This window comes from the organism of the source record quoted next, unplaced genomic scaffold (genome assembly GCF_019419815.1).
Source record: "Pyrus x bretschneideri cultivar Hongxiangsu unplaced genomic scaffold, Pyrus_bretschneideri_v1 Contig2, whole genome shotgun sequence".
Lineage (NCBI taxonomy): Eukaryota > Viridiplantae > Streptophyta > Magnoliopsida > Rosales > Rosaceae > Pyrus > Pyrus x bretschneideri.
The window spans coordinates 12,317,525-12,333,018 of NW_025999501.1; the positions used below are offsets into that span (position 1 = coordinate 12,317,525).

At 37.9% G+C, this 15,494-nt stretch overlaps 3 protein-coding genes across 3 annotated transcripts; 2 read left to right on the top strand and 1 right to left on the bottom strand.

Annotated features, from left to right (window-relative positions):
* Positions 1-4,943: 4,943 nt before the first annotated feature.
* Positions 4,944-8,329, top strand: LOC103931181 (26S proteasome non-ATPase regulatory subunit 7 homolog A). Its single transcript, XM_009340602.3, has 10 exons — positions 4,944-5,345; positions 5,673-5,765; positions 5,861-5,942; positions 6,189-6,285; positions 6,420-6,495; positions 6,628-6,686; positions 6,861-6,983; positions 7,133-7,190; positions 7,289-7,374; positions 8,033-8,329. Exons 1-10 carry the CDS (start codon positions 5,159-5,161, stop codon positions 8,102-8,104), a joined length of 933 nt encoding a protein of 310 aa, XP_009338877.1. The 5' UTR covers positions 4,944-5,158; the 3' UTR covers positions 8,105-8,329.
* Positions 8,330-9,083: 754 nt separating this feature from the next.
* On the top strand, positions 9,084-11,821 carry LOC103949461 (putative tRNA (cytidine(32)/guanosine(34)-2'-O)-methyltransferase). The gene is made up of 9 exons (XM_009360582.3): positions 9,084-9,424; positions 9,533-9,582; positions 9,675-9,783; positions 9,899-9,959; positions 10,054-10,106; positions 10,303-10,395; positions 10,536-10,599; positions 10,944-11,051; positions 11,235-11,821. Exons 1-9 carry the CDS (start codon positions 9,254-9,256, stop codon positions 11,474-11,476), a joined length of 951 nt encoding a protein of 316 aa, XP_009358857.2. The 5' UTR covers positions 9,084-9,253; the 3' UTR covers positions 11,477-11,821.
* A 1,176-nt stretch (positions 11,822-12,997) lies between these two features.
* On the bottom strand, positions 12,998-13,843 carry LOC103931183. The gene has a single exon (XM_009340604.3). It carries the CDS (start codon positions 13,543-13,545, stop codon positions 13,153-13,155), a length of 393 nt encoding a protein of 130 aa, XP_009338879.1. The 5' UTR covers positions 13,546-13,843; the 3' UTR covers positions 12,998-13,152.
* Positions 13,844-15,494: the final 1,651 nt, after the last annotated feature.

The following is a 15,494-nucleotide window of genomic DNA, read 5'->3' on the forward strand; positions in this document are numbered from 1 at the left end:
TTTGTCAGAGGTACACTGCAAGAATGTATCCAGGTAAAGCAGATTTTGAGCAATATGAAGGCGCATCGGGCCAAGCGATTAATTATTCTAAAAGTTGTGTGGCGTTCAGTGAAAACCTCACCGTCTTTGATAGTCAACTTCTTGCCGATTGCCTAGGCGTAACTAGAGTTGATTATCATGACCGATACTTTGGTTTACTGGTGTATGTGGAAAAGGCAAAAAATGCTATGTTTGCCTATATCAAAGATCAGCTTTGGAAGAAATTGCACGGGTAGAGAGGAAATTTGCTAAGTAGTGCCGGGAAGGAGTTGTTAATTAAGACGGTGGCACAAGCGATTCCTATGTACACCATGCAAACTTTCTTTTTACCTAAAACTCTATGTGACGAGCTGAATCAGTTGGTGCCCAATTTTGGTGGGCACGAGATCAAGGAAAACGGAAAATTCATTGGTTAAGTTGGCGCAAATTATGTAAGCCCAAGAGTGAAGGTGGTTTGGGATTCAAGGATATCAACTCCTTTAATCTAGCTTTACTTGCTAAACAAAGTTGGAGGTTGATACATCATCCCAATTCGTTAGTCAGTTGTTCAAGGCCAGGTACTACTCAAAAACTGGTTTTTTGGTGGCTCCAGTAAAAACTAATTCATCGTATTAGTTGGAGGAATATTGCAGAGGCTGGAAAAGTGATTCGCACATGCGCGAGATGGCATGTAGGCAACGGTTCAAGTATTAAGGTGTGGGAAGATAGTTGGATTCCTAGAAAGAATCTTTTTAAAGTCCTCAGCCCCAAGCCGCAAAGAATGGAAAACTCCTTCGAAGTTAAAAATTTAATTGTTCCTGGAACCAATGTTTGAAATATGGACTTGATCAATGCCATTTTCTTTGAAGAGGAAGCACGGCTGATCCGTAGTATCCCTCTATGTTACCTACAACCACTTGATCTTCTTATTTGGAATGTAGAAAAGAATGGGAAGTTCTCTACAAGAAGTGCTTATCATTTAGCTCGTACTTGTGATGAAGTTATGGGAAATGAATCAAGTGGATCTTCGTTGGGGCCTGAAACTAAATTATTGTGGAAAGCTTTATGGAGGGCTTGTGTTCCAGGTAAAATTAAAATTCGTGTTTGGCGAAGTTGCATGAATGCCTTGCCCACAAGGGCAAACTTGTTAAAGAAGAGAGTTACCACGGATGCGTCATGCATCTTTTGTAAGGGGGTGACAGAAACAACGGAGCACATACAACAGGATTGCCCTCGGATGGCGAGACTTTGGCTTTCGAGCCTATTGGGTATTCGAGTGCATGAAGCGCGTCATGTCTGTTGGCAAGATTGGATTGTGAGCTCAACACATGCTTTGGCAAGGGAGAGTTTTGACATGGTTTTGATGCTCATTTGGAGCATTTGTCAAGAACGTAATGCATGCCTTTGGCAGGAAGTATCTAGACAACCAATGGATATTCATTGTAGCAACCAAGCTTGGCTGAATGAGTACGAAAAATGGCATGGAAAAAAAAAGGAGGCAAAACATGTTAGTACGCAGAAATGGAGGAAACCAGAGGTTGGGTGGATAAAATGCAATTTTGGTGGGGCGTGGGGGGAGAATGGAGAATTAGGAGTGGGTGTCATGTGTAGAGATGAACGGGGGGAGTTCGTGGCAGCAATGTCAGCAAAACATGCTAGAATTTCCTTGCCATTAATGGCAGAGATGATGGCAGCCTATGCTATTGTTTTGTTCGCTCGAGACTTGCAGGCTGAATTGGCGGAGCTTGATGGTGATGCACAGGTGGTTTGCGGCAATGCAACGAAGTATAGAGGATGATGTACCCCCTTTGGGACATAATAGTGAACGATGCTCGACACTTCTTGCATTCGATCTCCCACACAAGGCTGACTTTTACTATAAGGAAACTAACAAGGTTGCACACAGATTGGCAAAATTGTTATTTGTGGATGAACAAATGTTGTGGTTTGAGGAACCTCCTGATATAATCACTAACTTTATGTTTAAGGATAGTATAGCATTGTAATTTGGTTTGGTGCGGGACGCTATTTTTCCCTTCAATCGGGTTGAAATCCCCAGCAAGGTTTTTATCAAGATCCTTTGATGCATCTCATCTCCTATTTGTACGTATTCCTTCTTCATATTAATGAATATCGTACTTCTACTCAAAAAAAAAAAAAAAATCATGGTTAGTCTTCTAGACACGTGGTATATATTTCTAGAGATGAGTAACGCTGCAATAAGGTTAAGAGAGTGTAATAGGGGATAGCAAAAACAGAATCTGAAAAATAATAGTAACTGTGGCGAAGAAAAATGGACTTTGAAAAGTAATAGTATTTGGTTCGGATTAATTCAGGTTTTTGTTGTATTGACCATGTCAACTCCACCAGTCTTTTCTTGGGCAATAGGCAGTAGTTGCAGCTCACATGAGGCCAAGTGCGTGGGCCAAGTACAAAAGAATCTATTTTACTCAGCACTGTCTCTGCTAGCTTTGGCAACTGCTTCTCAAGAGTCATTCCTGGACCTATTGCCACAGCCATCACAATCTGATAAGCCACCAATTGGTCAGCCGATCATTCTTGGTGACAAGGAGGAAAATACATTCGAGATTGTGATACTAACGTTCGTCTTGGCTATTGCTGCCGTTATAGCAATTCCTTACATCAGCCCCTGGTCGGTTAAGTTTGGAATAGCTTGGAACCTTATGCACTGTGGTATATATCTACAATTGTCTTTTTTAGCGGCGTATGTTCATACAAACGTCTCCGAGCATATCATTGTCCAAGCCGTCTTTTCGAAGTTTTTGCAGAACAGCATCTCATAGTCACCCTACGCATCTATATTCCCTTGTTCTTGGCCTATATCCTACTAGGTATTATATCTTCCATCGGAAATATGTACTTCATCAAACAGGCAACCTACTTGAATCACCATGTTGGGAGCTTATATGTTCCTGTTGTTTTATTTCCGATATTCAAAGAATTCGGGGGATTCATTTCTCTGTGAGTTCACCAGAAGTTCGTAATCCCCACGCCGGCATTATAAAAGCGTTGATCGTTGGAACTCTATGTTGTATCACTGCTGCAAAAGTGGAGACCCGGCATTGTTAAGAGCAACGGTTTAGTTGACAATACAACAGACAATTGCAATGACCATGTTCTGGGTGGTTCCACAGTTTGTAGTCCTCGGATTGACTGAATCGATCACTCGGCAGATTGTTAGTGATTTATTCGCTTGTCATCCGCGCGGCGAACGTCCAACTAATGACGACGAGGCAACCAAATAATCCAAGACTACAAGGGCGAACATTGCTCAGGCTTCTGAGGGAGTTGGAATTATATGCGGCGTGTTGTCGGTATATGTGGTCAGAAAGATCAAACCTACTTGGTTCCAAGACACGTTAAACACGAGTCGTTTGGAGAACAACTACCGGACCTTGTCCTTGATGTCTGCCGCCAGTGTGCCGTTGTTGAATGTGAGAGATTTTTCAATGTGTCGGAAACACGGACCGGTACATCAAATGTGATAGTACAAGTGGTTATAGATTTTTTTCTTTTTTTTTTTTTAATTTTAATTTTCAACCATTTGTATTATAATATTTGATGTACAAAGTCGTATTCCCGTAACTTTGAAAACTTTCTCCTCATTGCATCGCTCCATTTGTTTTACTGGTGCTGTTCAAGATGGGGCCCGCCGAGAGAATGAAGGACTATGTCTGATGGTGTAATCAAACTTATTTGTACTTCTATATTGAATCAAATTATGCCCCTTCTTAATGTATGAATGAAGAACTCGATGCATTAGTGTGATGTTGGGTTTCTAGATATTAGTGCTACTTCTGTCAAGATTTGCTTTTTTGAGTTCGTGTTTTTTGTCTCTCTCATGGTGACACTGGAGTGGTCTGTCTTAATACAATTGGCGGCTTCGTTGGTGATTTTGTGTGCAGAATTTTTATTGGAGAAAATTGTAATAATAGTTCTTTAACTTTAATTAAATTGAAGTAATGGTATTTCAATTAAAAATCTATTATTATTGGCCTCTCAACTTATGAAAATATGTAGTTATGGTCATTTTTTTCAATTTCGTTAGAATTTTGTCAAAATAAGTTGTGTTGGAATGACCATTGCGATAATTGAGGTCCCTCAACTAATCAAAATGTGTAGTTATGATCATTTTCATCAACTTCGTCTGAATTTTGTCAAAATGTGTTATGTTGGAAGGACTATTACTATAATGGGGTTACAGTTGCGGGACCATAAATGCATGTTTTGATAAGTTGAGGGATCAATGATAATGAATTTTTAGTTGAGAGACCATTGCTCCAATTGAGTTAAAATTAAATGACCATTGCTACAATTTACTCTTTTTATTGTAACGCTCATTATTTGTTTATTTCACGTTTCACTTTATAATCCATGATATTTTCATTTAAGGAGTGCTCACTTGGTAATTTTGTTGTCACTTTTGTGCGGAAAATATCTGGTTTGGAGGGTTGAAGTAATTAAATTTCTAGTTTTCATGACTGATTTTAATTAAAAAAAAACCATAATATTTAATTTTTTTTATTTTATAAAAAACTATTAAGATATAATAGATGGTGATTCGAATATAAAACATCTTATTTACAAGTGAAAAGTGATAAAAGTCCACAATACGATTGTAAAATTGTATTTTTTAACTTTTTAATGAAAACTACCTTTTATCTAAATAACGCTTTAACACAGGAGCGGAAAACAATTATACTAATACTCTTTGGTGTGAGTTAAATCGTTATTGATTTCACTACTCCCCAACAACTAACTACCTATACTAACGCTATCGCTGCAGCCAAAAATTTAAAAGATAAAATTTGACAAAAAATATATATATATATAAAAGAAAAACTATCTTGTCCAAAGAATAAAATAAAGCAAAAAGAGTATTTATTGCACACCATACCGCGAAGACTCTGTGCCACACTGAAAATTTTCTCGCTACGCTGGCTCCCTTCGGTCAACACATCGGACGGCATCTGTCCGCGTATTGCCTGAACTCCCAATAGCTTTTTCATCTCCCTTTTTGTATTGTCGGGGGTTTTTCTTCTTTCTGTGAAGGGTTTTAGAAATTTAGTCACGAAAAAAATCCGAATTTCACCATCAGAACACAGATCGAAGCTTTGAGATGGACGTCATCAAAACGCAGCAAGTATCGGCGAGACTGATCGAGAAGGTGATAGTCCACCCGCTTGTTCTGCTCAGCATCGTCGACAACTACAACCGAGTCGCCAAGGACACTCGCAAGCGAGTCGTCGGCGTTCTGCTCGGAAGCACCTACAAAGGCGTCGTCGACGTCTCCAACAGCTACGCAGGTCCGATTATCTAAGTTCCCCTCAGTTGATTTCACCGCATTATTTCAAATTTTTCCCCCCAATCCCTTGATTTGATTTGTCCTTAGGTTTAGATCCGAAATTTTGTTGGATTGATTGTGAATTTTGAGATTTTGGGATTTTGGGGTTTGTTTGAATCGAAATTGGCAGTTATTTCGTGATTCGAATTGGGTTTTAGTTTTTCTATTAGTGTATGATTGATTTAATTTAGGGTTAGGGTTTGCAAATTGGGACCAATTTGGATTGGGGTTTGGGTTTTGTTTTACAGTAATTGAAGATTGAGCTTGAAATTGTTACTCTGATGTTCAGTGCCCTTTGAAGAAGAGGAGAAAGACCCTAGCATTTGGTTTCTTGACCACAACTACCATGAAGCAATGTTTTCCATGTTCAAGAGGATCAATGGTAACGTGTGTTCAACATTTGTGTATATTTGGATGCTTGCTTTTTTTCGTGGGAGGTGTTAGTGATCTCATTTATGAATGTTTGTTAAATTTCAGCCAAGGAGCATGTTGTAGGTTGGTATAGCACTGGGCCAAAACTCAAGGAGAATGATCTGGATATTCACAGTTTATTCCACAAGTAAGATTATGTAAATTAGTATATGCGTGCATTTAGCGGCATTGTGCATTTTTCCCAATATGTGCTTTTCCTTCATCTCTTTACCACAGTCCTGATTTTATTAAATGCGTGACTATCAAGGCTGGTCGTTTAGATTAGTGAATGAGTGTTATACTAATACACACATACGCGCTCTTTCTCAGCTTGGAATATTATGATTGTTGTGCTTAATTTTTATTTGTTTATAAAGTTCTTTATGGTATGTAGCTATGTCCCAAACCCAGTCCTCGTCATTATTGATGTCCAGCCTAAGGAGTTGGGAATACCCACCAAAGCCTACTATGATGTCGAAGAAGTTAAAGAGGTAGCCATGGATTTACATCTTCTTATTTAGCTGATATCCCCTGTTTAAATGTTGAGAACATAGTTATTACTAGATTTCTGACAAGCTCCTTTGTATGGCCACCAATGCAACTAACTTAAAAGATTTGATTACAGAATGCAACTCAAAAAAGCCAGAAGATTTTTGTTCATGTGCCGTCAGAAATTGCTGCTCACGAGGTTGAGGAAATTGGTATGCCGTAGGATGAATAGTTACATTTTCTTGTTAACAACTTATCCCTGTTCAAAAGCTGTAGGACATACAAGCATACACTTCTTTAAAACCCTAGCCTACTAATTGTGTTATGTTGTTATTTATCAACAGGAGTGGAACACTTACTAAGAGATGTGAAGGATACAACCATCAGTACACTTGCAAATGAGGTTTTTCAACATATAATTTCTTTTTCCTTTTTGGTCATCTTGTTTTCCTTTTCAAAATGAAAAGATGAAGTCCAGTTTGATTTTAACCTACAGAAAGAAACTTGAGAATGAATGTTAAAAGCGTCTACAGATTTAATGAATTTGAAGGAATACACTTACCTTTCGTATTTACAGGTTACTGGAAAACTGACTGCTCTAAAGGGTTTGGATGCACGGTTACAAGAAATACGCAGTTACCTAGATCTTGTCATTGATGAGAAGCTCCCACTAAATCATGAGATACTTTACCATTTGCAGGTACACTTCTCATTCCTTATTTATATTTGCCGCTATCGCTTATTATGACTACCTTGTTGTGTTTCTTGTTCTTGCTGCATACTCACTTTTCTTACTTTTTGTGTATTTATTATATAATGCCATATTGAGATTGTTTTTTGAAATGTCAGGACGTGTTCAATCTACTTCCAAATCTCAATGTGGCAGATTTAGTCAAGGGATTTTCAGGTATAAAAGCAAAAATATCTAGTGTGTGAGTTCAGTAATTTAGATAGCTCTACTCTTTAATGCAGGCCTTTTGATGTATATTTCCCTTCTCTATGCAGTAAAAACAAATGACATGATGTTGGTTATTTATCTTTCTTCTCTCATCCGAAGCGTCATCGCCCTCCACAACTTGATCAACAACAAGGTAACCATGCCCTTTTAACTCTTCATCCCACTCCGTCAACCAGAAGTGTACAACTGCGCTGCACGTTTTGAACTTTCTTCTGAGGGTTTAGATTCCCCTTGTACCTCCCTCGTATTGAGCTCTATCTGAGCTGAACTGAAGTAACACCTTATAGGAGTTCACCACCACTGTTAATGTTCCTTTCTTTCTGGAACACAAGTTTCTATACATGTGCAATATAAAGAGTGAATATTCTGCCCCGTGCAAGGTTTTTGTTTCCCCTAATTCGTTCCAAAAGATATGAAACTATTCTTCTCAAAAAAAGAAAAATAATAAATTGCAAATCTATTAATCTTGTCAAACTCCCCGCTTCTCCCAGTAGGTCAGACAATATGAGTCGGGGGTTTGTCTGTGTGCTAACCTTTTGTGCCTCTTAACAGATGAGATTGTGAATGTGCTACTTTAGATTGGAAATTTAAAAGGCTATGCTACTTATATGCTCTACTTATAATAAACCCCAACAGATCAGATAAAAAAAAGTTGGGAACCTGAGGGTGTGGTCACGGTTGCATCTCTTTATTAAAGAATTAGAGTATGGTACTTTCTATCGAATTTAAATGGATATCTTCTGGCAGACTGAATGATATATCTCTATGATTTTCTCATATCTGTTTTCCAGGTGCTAAACAAAGAACATGAGAAAGCTGAGGATGCAAAGCCAGCAACCGTCCCGTCTGCCGCTGGAAGCTGAAAGACATGATTTGCTGGTGACTGGGGTTTCAACCGTTGCGACAGTGCCCTAACTTTCGTTGTGGAGTCAATTCGATCTGCTACTTTCGAGGCTTTTATTGAAAATTTTGTACTCAAGATTGACAGGATTTGCAGGTGGAGATATTTCTGTCATTGATTTGTTACACTATACGAGTAGACTCTCGATGCATTTCTCCGATTGGCAAGCATTCATATTTAATCAGTACCAAGCTAGTTTGCTTAAAAATTAGAACAACGACCTCCTTTGGAAATAGGTGCTACCATTTCGTGATTGAAGATCAAACTGTATGAGCACCATGCGTAATGGAAATAATCGGATTGATGGTGACATTGCAATGTCGTGTTTTTAATCCACGTGTCATAATGCAAGTGGATGGTCATATTATCACATTCTGATATTTATTCATTTGTTATGATATGAATTGACGATAGAGTTAGCTTTAGTGTGACGTCATATCAAATAATTAAAAATTTAGAGTGTAACATAAAAAGAGGATGAATTAGGCTGTGTTTAAATCCAAAACTAATTTAGGTATGTTCCAAAGCAACGAAGGGAAAATTTTCAATTTGTCACTTCAATGTTTGCCCAAGTGGCTAATTTAGGTAAGTCCAAAACCATAGGTGGCGCATTGCTTCAATTATTTTTTTCCAAGTGGCGAATTAAAGCTCTTATAAAAGTTCAATTGACAAACTCAAAGACTTGGCTAAAATGATCTTATCAAATTTCAATTGCTGAAATGATTGAACTTTCAGTATGTTGTTCATGTTCGGCCTATACATACGTAATTTGTATTATTGATATTTAATTTTGATTAGTTCAACAATTCGTGAAATTAATTTATGATGATTTAGGTCAATTTACAAAATAAAATGTCTCCAACAAAGAAACTACACGTCGTTTAGTTGATAATCCTCGAAACGAAACGACACAGCGTTTTAGTACATGTACCTCTTTACCCAAAACCCACTGTGGCGGCACAGCCACTTCAGCCCTGCCGCCCCTGGTAAAACAATAAAGTAGAAACGAGCCTGACGAGGAGGGTTTAGGGTTTTCCGGCACGGCGCTACGCCGGAGAACAGCCCAACTCTGAACTTTACCTCTCCACTGTTTCTGTGAGAACATAGAAAGATGGGGAAAGCTTCAAGGGATAAGAGGGATATCTACTACCGGAAAGCAAAAGAAGAAGGATGGCGTGCACGCAGCGCCTTCAAGCTCCTCCAGATCGACGAGGAGTTCAATATTTTCGACGGCGTCAAGCGGGTCGTCGATCTCTGTGCCGCCCCTGGTAGCTGGAGTCAGGTATCAAACCATTCATATATCGTAATATCTATGTTGTCCTTACTGTGATTACGCCGAAAACCCAATTCAAAGTTCCTAATTTTGATTTTGATTTGTAATTTGGTGTAGGTTTTGAGTAGGAAATTGTATCTCCCAGCAAAGAGTTCATCTGATTCTAAGTAAGTTTTCATGTCGTTTTCAGCTGCTAGTAGTTTTTAATCTTGTTCTAACATACAATGATCCTAACTTGATCCTTCCCCTATTTTTTCAGAGATGGCGATGTTCCGCTTATCGTAGCTATTGATTTGCAGCCAATGGCTCCGATTGAAGGTGTTATTCAAGTCCAGGGTGATATAACTAATGCCCGAACCGCTGAAGTGGTACAATCAGCTACATTTCTAGTTTCCCTTCTATACATATTGTTCGTTATCATGGTATGGTGGTATGTGTTGTAATCCGGTTTTTGTTTATCTGATTTTTTTCGTAACACTTTAGGTCATCAGACATTTCGACGGTTGCAAAGCTGACCTGGTTGTGTGTGATGGTGCTCCCGATGGTATGTCGTGTTTCTGGTTTTATGGTCCACTGCGTTGTTACTTGCTTTCATTTATAAGTAATGTCTGCTTAGGTGTGCTTTATATGATTTGCAGTAACTGGCCTTCATGACATGGATGAATTTGTTCAGTCCCAGCTGATACTAGCGGTAAGTATCCCGGAAGTCCTTGCAAGGCAATTTAACATTATAAAAGTTTGCATGATAAGTACCTGTTTTAGAATGTAACATATCATCATTTGTTGTCCATTCTTGTTACTTTACATTGCATTCAATCTTTCTAACCCGTACGTATGCTGTTGAGCTTTGTATGGTATTGATATCACCCGTTGGGTCTTCCTTGTAGGGTTTAACAATTGTGACTCATGTACTTAAAGAGGGTGGTAAGTTTATAGCAAAGATATTCCGTGGAAAAGATACAAGTCTTCTGTACTGTCAGGTAGTTTAAAGCTCACAAATTTGGGATCCTAAAAACTTGTTACAACAATGTATTCTGCATTTTTTTTTCCTTATGTTTGGCATCAAGAATCATGATTTCATTAAATGAATGTCCTTGTTGTTTTGCCCATTTGGTTGCAGCTGAAACTATTTTTCCCCATCGTGACTTTTGCAAAGCCGAAAAGCAGCCGCAACTCCAGCATAGGTAACAGATTGATCATCAGTCTTATATTATGGTTTATCATGTAGTCATTTGAGAACTAAAATTCAGAAAGATTAATTGTGGGTTGTGCTTATGTAAAAAAAAAAAGGAGGGCTCTTTTTCGTTGTTTATATAAGTTGGAATTTGAATATAATTCTGGTCTAGAATTCTAGATATATAAGTGCCTCTTGAAATGCAGCTGAACGAAGTCTTCCATCATGTCTAAATTCAATTCCTTAGAGGGCATCCAGCATGGCATGAGCAGCACAGGATTCTGAATATATTAACATAACATGGTAGTGTGCTTTTGTCGTGTCAAACTAATGCTGGTATTTCGTGTTATACAGAGGCATTTGCAGTCTGTGAGAATTATTCCCCTCCTGATGGGTTCAACCCTAAGGATCTGCATCGCCTGCTAGAAAAGGTGGGAAGCCCCTCCGGAGCAGATGATCTAGGTATATACAATTAGACTCTTATGGTTCATAAAAATTACAGTATTTATAGCCGTTCTTGCAATTCTTTGGTGATGTGTAATGGATTTGTACAGTCACGGTTCAAAATTTGAACGAAGAGCACAGCTTCGTTGTATTTTTGGATTTTGATATGGCAGTAATTGATGTCATTTTGTCCTTTGGCAGATTGCAGTAGCGGGTGGTTGGAAGGGCCCAATAAGGTGTACATTCCATTTTTAGCATGTGGTGACCTCAGTGGGTACGACTCCGACCGCTCCTATCCGCTGCCTAAAGACGCCCAGGGAAGTTACCGGAGCTTGGATCCTGTACAGCCCCCAATTGCCCCTCCCTATAAGAGAGCTCTAGAAATGAAGAAAGCTTTCAGCCAGGGCATTACAGAGCCTGAGAAACTTTCGTTGGAATCTTGAACGTGTTTCGCTATCGTTTCTCATTCATACACAGAATCAAGCATCACTAGCAATCCTTAGATATCGTATAATTTAACTTATAGACGGGCTTGTGTCCCAATTTTTTAGAGAATTAGTGATCCTTCATTGTTGTAGCAGTGTGTGATGTCTCATGATATTTGATTAATCTTGGATTTCCCGTTGCTCTTCCTGAGTAAATTCAGCTGCTTTGTTGGGTCAAAAGATTGAGATAAAGTTGATGTAAAAAGTGGGATATTCGTTGAGTTGAACAATTGTGGTCCAATCCAAAAGAGGAACGGGACTCTAGCCCCACAGCCCATGCTGATTCCTCTGAATTTATCAGTATCCATGAGTTGGTAACTTTGCATCATGTTTGGTACTTGTAAGATATTCGACAGGTACTTCTTTGAATTTGAAGAATAAGCATAATTACATTTAGGCTGCAGGATTAAAAAGTTTTAATCGCTTATGGTTATTCACTTGGGTTACAAGCTCTTGCTAATTACTGATTCGAACACAATACTTAGATTGCAGGGTTGGTGCTTTTAATCACCCAGTAATTACTGGTTTGAACAAGTGTTTAATAAAAAACGTATCTCGGGGCGTGCTTAGTCAGTTTTGGAGTCGGGGCAGAGGTGAAATAACCTTTGCCCAGTGAGAGAAGGCATAAACTCGCCTAGACGTGGTCAAGGCATGCTTAAGCGCTTAAGGTGTTTGATTGGGCATTCCCAAAGACCCTTTAGCAATCCAAAATCTTGCTTAAAATTTGAAATTTTTTGGGAAACCTTTGCTCTCGTTCTATGTTGCTACAACGTCTTCACGAAGAAGAATTAACGGTTTTTTCCATTTATTTAGAGACTTGGCCCAAAATGATGCTGTTTTGGCCAAGCCTTTAATCTTTGTAAATGACTTGACCCAAAACGACATCATTTTAGCCAAGTCTAATTTTATTTATTTTTTATATTCACAAACGTCCCCTTCTTCTTCCCTACCCAATACCCAATACCCGATTCTCTCTACTATATTTCACCTGATCCTCGATTCACTCTATTATATTTCACCCAATCCCAAATCCCCAATTCCTCAAACCCTAAATTCTCAATCCCAATCCCATATTTCAATTTTAACCCAATCTTATACTACATTTTGTTTCAAAATTCAAGTTTTTAAGTATTCTAATCTCAATTTGGTAATGGTCAGTTTGATTGCTTGTTTTATTGATGATTTGTTTGTTTTACAAAGCATTACACACACACACACACACACACACACACACACACACACACACATGTATATATATACATATATATTAAAAAATTTATATCTCGTGAGGCTTCGCCTCATGCCTCAAAGCTTTCGCTAGGTGAGGTTACCCATGAAATGCCTCACCTATGCCTTTGTCCTTTAAAACATTGGTTTGAACACAAGATTTTGCATTCAGGAACCACTCTTAACCACTTGATTTATGAGCTCTTACATATTATAGACTATCAGTAATTGCTCAAAATTAAAACAACTTGGTAAACAAAAATTCACACAAGATAATGTGATTTGCACTCGTTATGTATCTTTCTACATGTTACAGATAAATTTTGCATGCAACAACCGAAAACTTTTATTTTCTTGCCTTTTTTATGAACACTAATCATTCTACAAGTCTCTTATTAACAAAAATTTCAAGCAATTGAATTTGTTCTCTGCAAAGAAGCAGTAGAATTCAGGAACTCGATGCAGTCCTCCAAAGCTTCAACTCGATGAGATTCCATAGGGTCGGATACAGACCTTGACCTTGTCAGATGGTTGGACGATGACACCTTCCTCGAAGTCCGCTTTCTTGCAGACATAATGCACACTGCTCTAGCCATGTTGGTTCTGAGAGTTCGTAGTAGTTTGATGGGTGTGGAGAGCACTTGTGTATCTTTGAGCAACCTGAAAGTCCAAATTCCGGTCACCCTGCTCCTGCTTCCACCAACTCTGGAGCCGCCACCGCCGCCCTGTTTCAGATACAGAATTGGCTTTTCATTCACATCAGGACTGAAACTCACCCTCCTACTAGCTCTCGTTGACATTTTACACACAGAGAGAGAGAGAGAGAGAGAGAGAGGGAGAGAGAGAGAGAGAGAGAAGGGTTATGATATGAAAAAAGTTAGCACTAGATTGTGGAGCAGAGAGAGGGCAGTTGGGTTTGTTATGACGAGTATTTATGGTGGGATTGGATTTGGGAAAAGAGAGAAAAGGAAAAGGGAGGATTGGATACAGAAGGGAAAAGAAAAAGAGAGGGTTGGATTGGACTAAAATTGAGAAATGGTTTGTGTGTTGGTGTTAAAAAGCAAAATGCTGGTTTGACTACGAGACCGTGCAAGTAAGCGTTTGGCTCACGCTGTCACTCCTCTGGGACGACTGGGTCATATTTATATACCTGCATGAGCCATGCACATGGCGCGTGTGATGTAATAAGATGCTAAATTAATAGATCATTATTAAACCCACATTCTCTGCAGGCCGGCTTTTAAAGTTGATTAAGGGGTTAACTACGTTTATACTCTTCAAATTTAGAAATGATTTTTTAAAATAAGTTGCTGTTTTAAAAGTTTTATTTATACCATAATGTTTTTCAATCGTATCATTTTATGTTTTTGGATTGTTTGACTATATGATTTTTCATTAAATTGATGGCGTTGCACGACAACGAATTGAATAGTTTGAGCCAAACATTTCAATTATGAATAATACGTCAGCTTAGAAAGTGGTCTCACATATGGCATGTCATTTATTTAATTTAAGACTACACATTCAACCAGACAAAATATAAAAATTGGTACAATTTCAAAACCTCATTATGTAATGTAGAGATTTATTCATGGCTCATTTTAATCATTGTTAGCCCTTGCTTTGATTAGCCTCTTGCCACACTTATGTGTGTGGCAATAGACTTTTTTACTTAAATTTATACTTAAAATAAATAAATTTATAATTTATGTACTTTATAAATAATTTAATAATACGAAATATAATAATTTAACTACCCCAACCTGGGATGGTTTTAAATCACATATATTATTTTATTTTTTTCAGCCTTATTAATTAAGTCAGTTTTTCCAACATTTATATGTAGGGAGAAGCAAATTTGGTATTTCAAAGATTTCACCAAATTAGCACCCTCTCTTTATACATAGAGATTAATCACAATGACACTGTTTGGCTTTTTACATGCAGTGACGGTTTTGGTGGTGCCCTTGAACAGGGCTCCCAATCCTAAAGGGCCCTTAAAAGACAATATCATATACACATGCACCAACTTGGTTTGTCGCAAACAAAAAAAAAAAACTTCATTTTTGAAAATTTTCTAGATTCTGCATGTGAATAAGAGAACACATGATTTTTGGATTTTTGACTATATGGTTTTTCATTAAATTGATGGCATTGCGGGTGTGAGACTCAGTTACGAGATACAATGTATGTTACATTTGCACCAAAAGTATTCATCATGGAGCTTTATTGTTTCCTTAATGAACGCTTCATGTCCCCAAACGATAGCGAATTGGATGGTTTGGTCCAAACATTTCAACTATGGCTTATACATCAGCCTAGAAAGTGGTCTCACATATAGCATGTCATCGATTTAATGTAAGACTACACGTTCAAACAAACAGAATATAAAAATTGGTACAATATCAAAACCTCATGATGTGATGTAGAAAATTATAAATTTAGGGCTCATTTTAAACACTGCGAGCCCTTGCTTTGACTATCCTCTTGCCACACATGTATGTGTGTACTTTTTTTTTAATTAAATATTTATTTTTTAAAATTTATGTAATTTATATATAAATTATAAATAATTTAATAATACAAAATAAAATATTTTAAAAAAAGTTAGTAACTACCCCAACCTGGGATGGTTTAAATCACAATAGCATATGGGCACACAAAAAGTGTGTGAGTAAATTTTTTATTTTTGTTTTTGAAATAGAAGGAGAGAGGAAGAGAGTGATAGAGAATGTGGGAGTGGGAAGTT

Bases quoted from the DNA above. Each gene is read 5' to 3' on its own strand.
- LOC103931181 (XM_009340602.3), top strand. From the start codon at position 5,159: ATGGACGTCATCAAAACGCAGCAAGTATCGGCGAGACTGATCGAGAAG. The intron at 5,766-5,860 runs GTAACGTGTGTT...GTTAAATTTCAG, and splicing joins CATGTTCAAGAGGATCAATG to CCAAGGAGCATGTTGTAGGT. The intron at 6,984-7,132 runs GTACACTTCTCA...TTGAAATGTCAG, and splicing joins AGATACTTTACCATTTGCAG to GACGTGTTCAATCTACTTCC.
- LOC103931183 (XM_009340604.3), bottom strand. From the start codon at position 13,545: ATGTCAACGAGAGCTAGTAGGAGGGTGAGTTTCAGTCCTGATGTGAAT.
- LOC103949461 (XM_009360582.3), top strand. From the start codon at position 9,254: ATGGGGAAAGCTTCAAGGGATAAGAGGGATATCTACTACCGGAAAGCA. The intron at 9,583-9,674 runs GTAAGTTTTCAT...CTATTTTTTCAG, and splicing joins AAGAGTTCATCTGATTCTAA to AGATGGCGATGTTCCGCTTA. The intron at 11,052-11,234 runs GTATATACAATT...GTCCTTTGGCAG, and splicing joins CTCCGGAGCAGATGATCTAG to ATTGCAGTAGCGGGTGGTTG.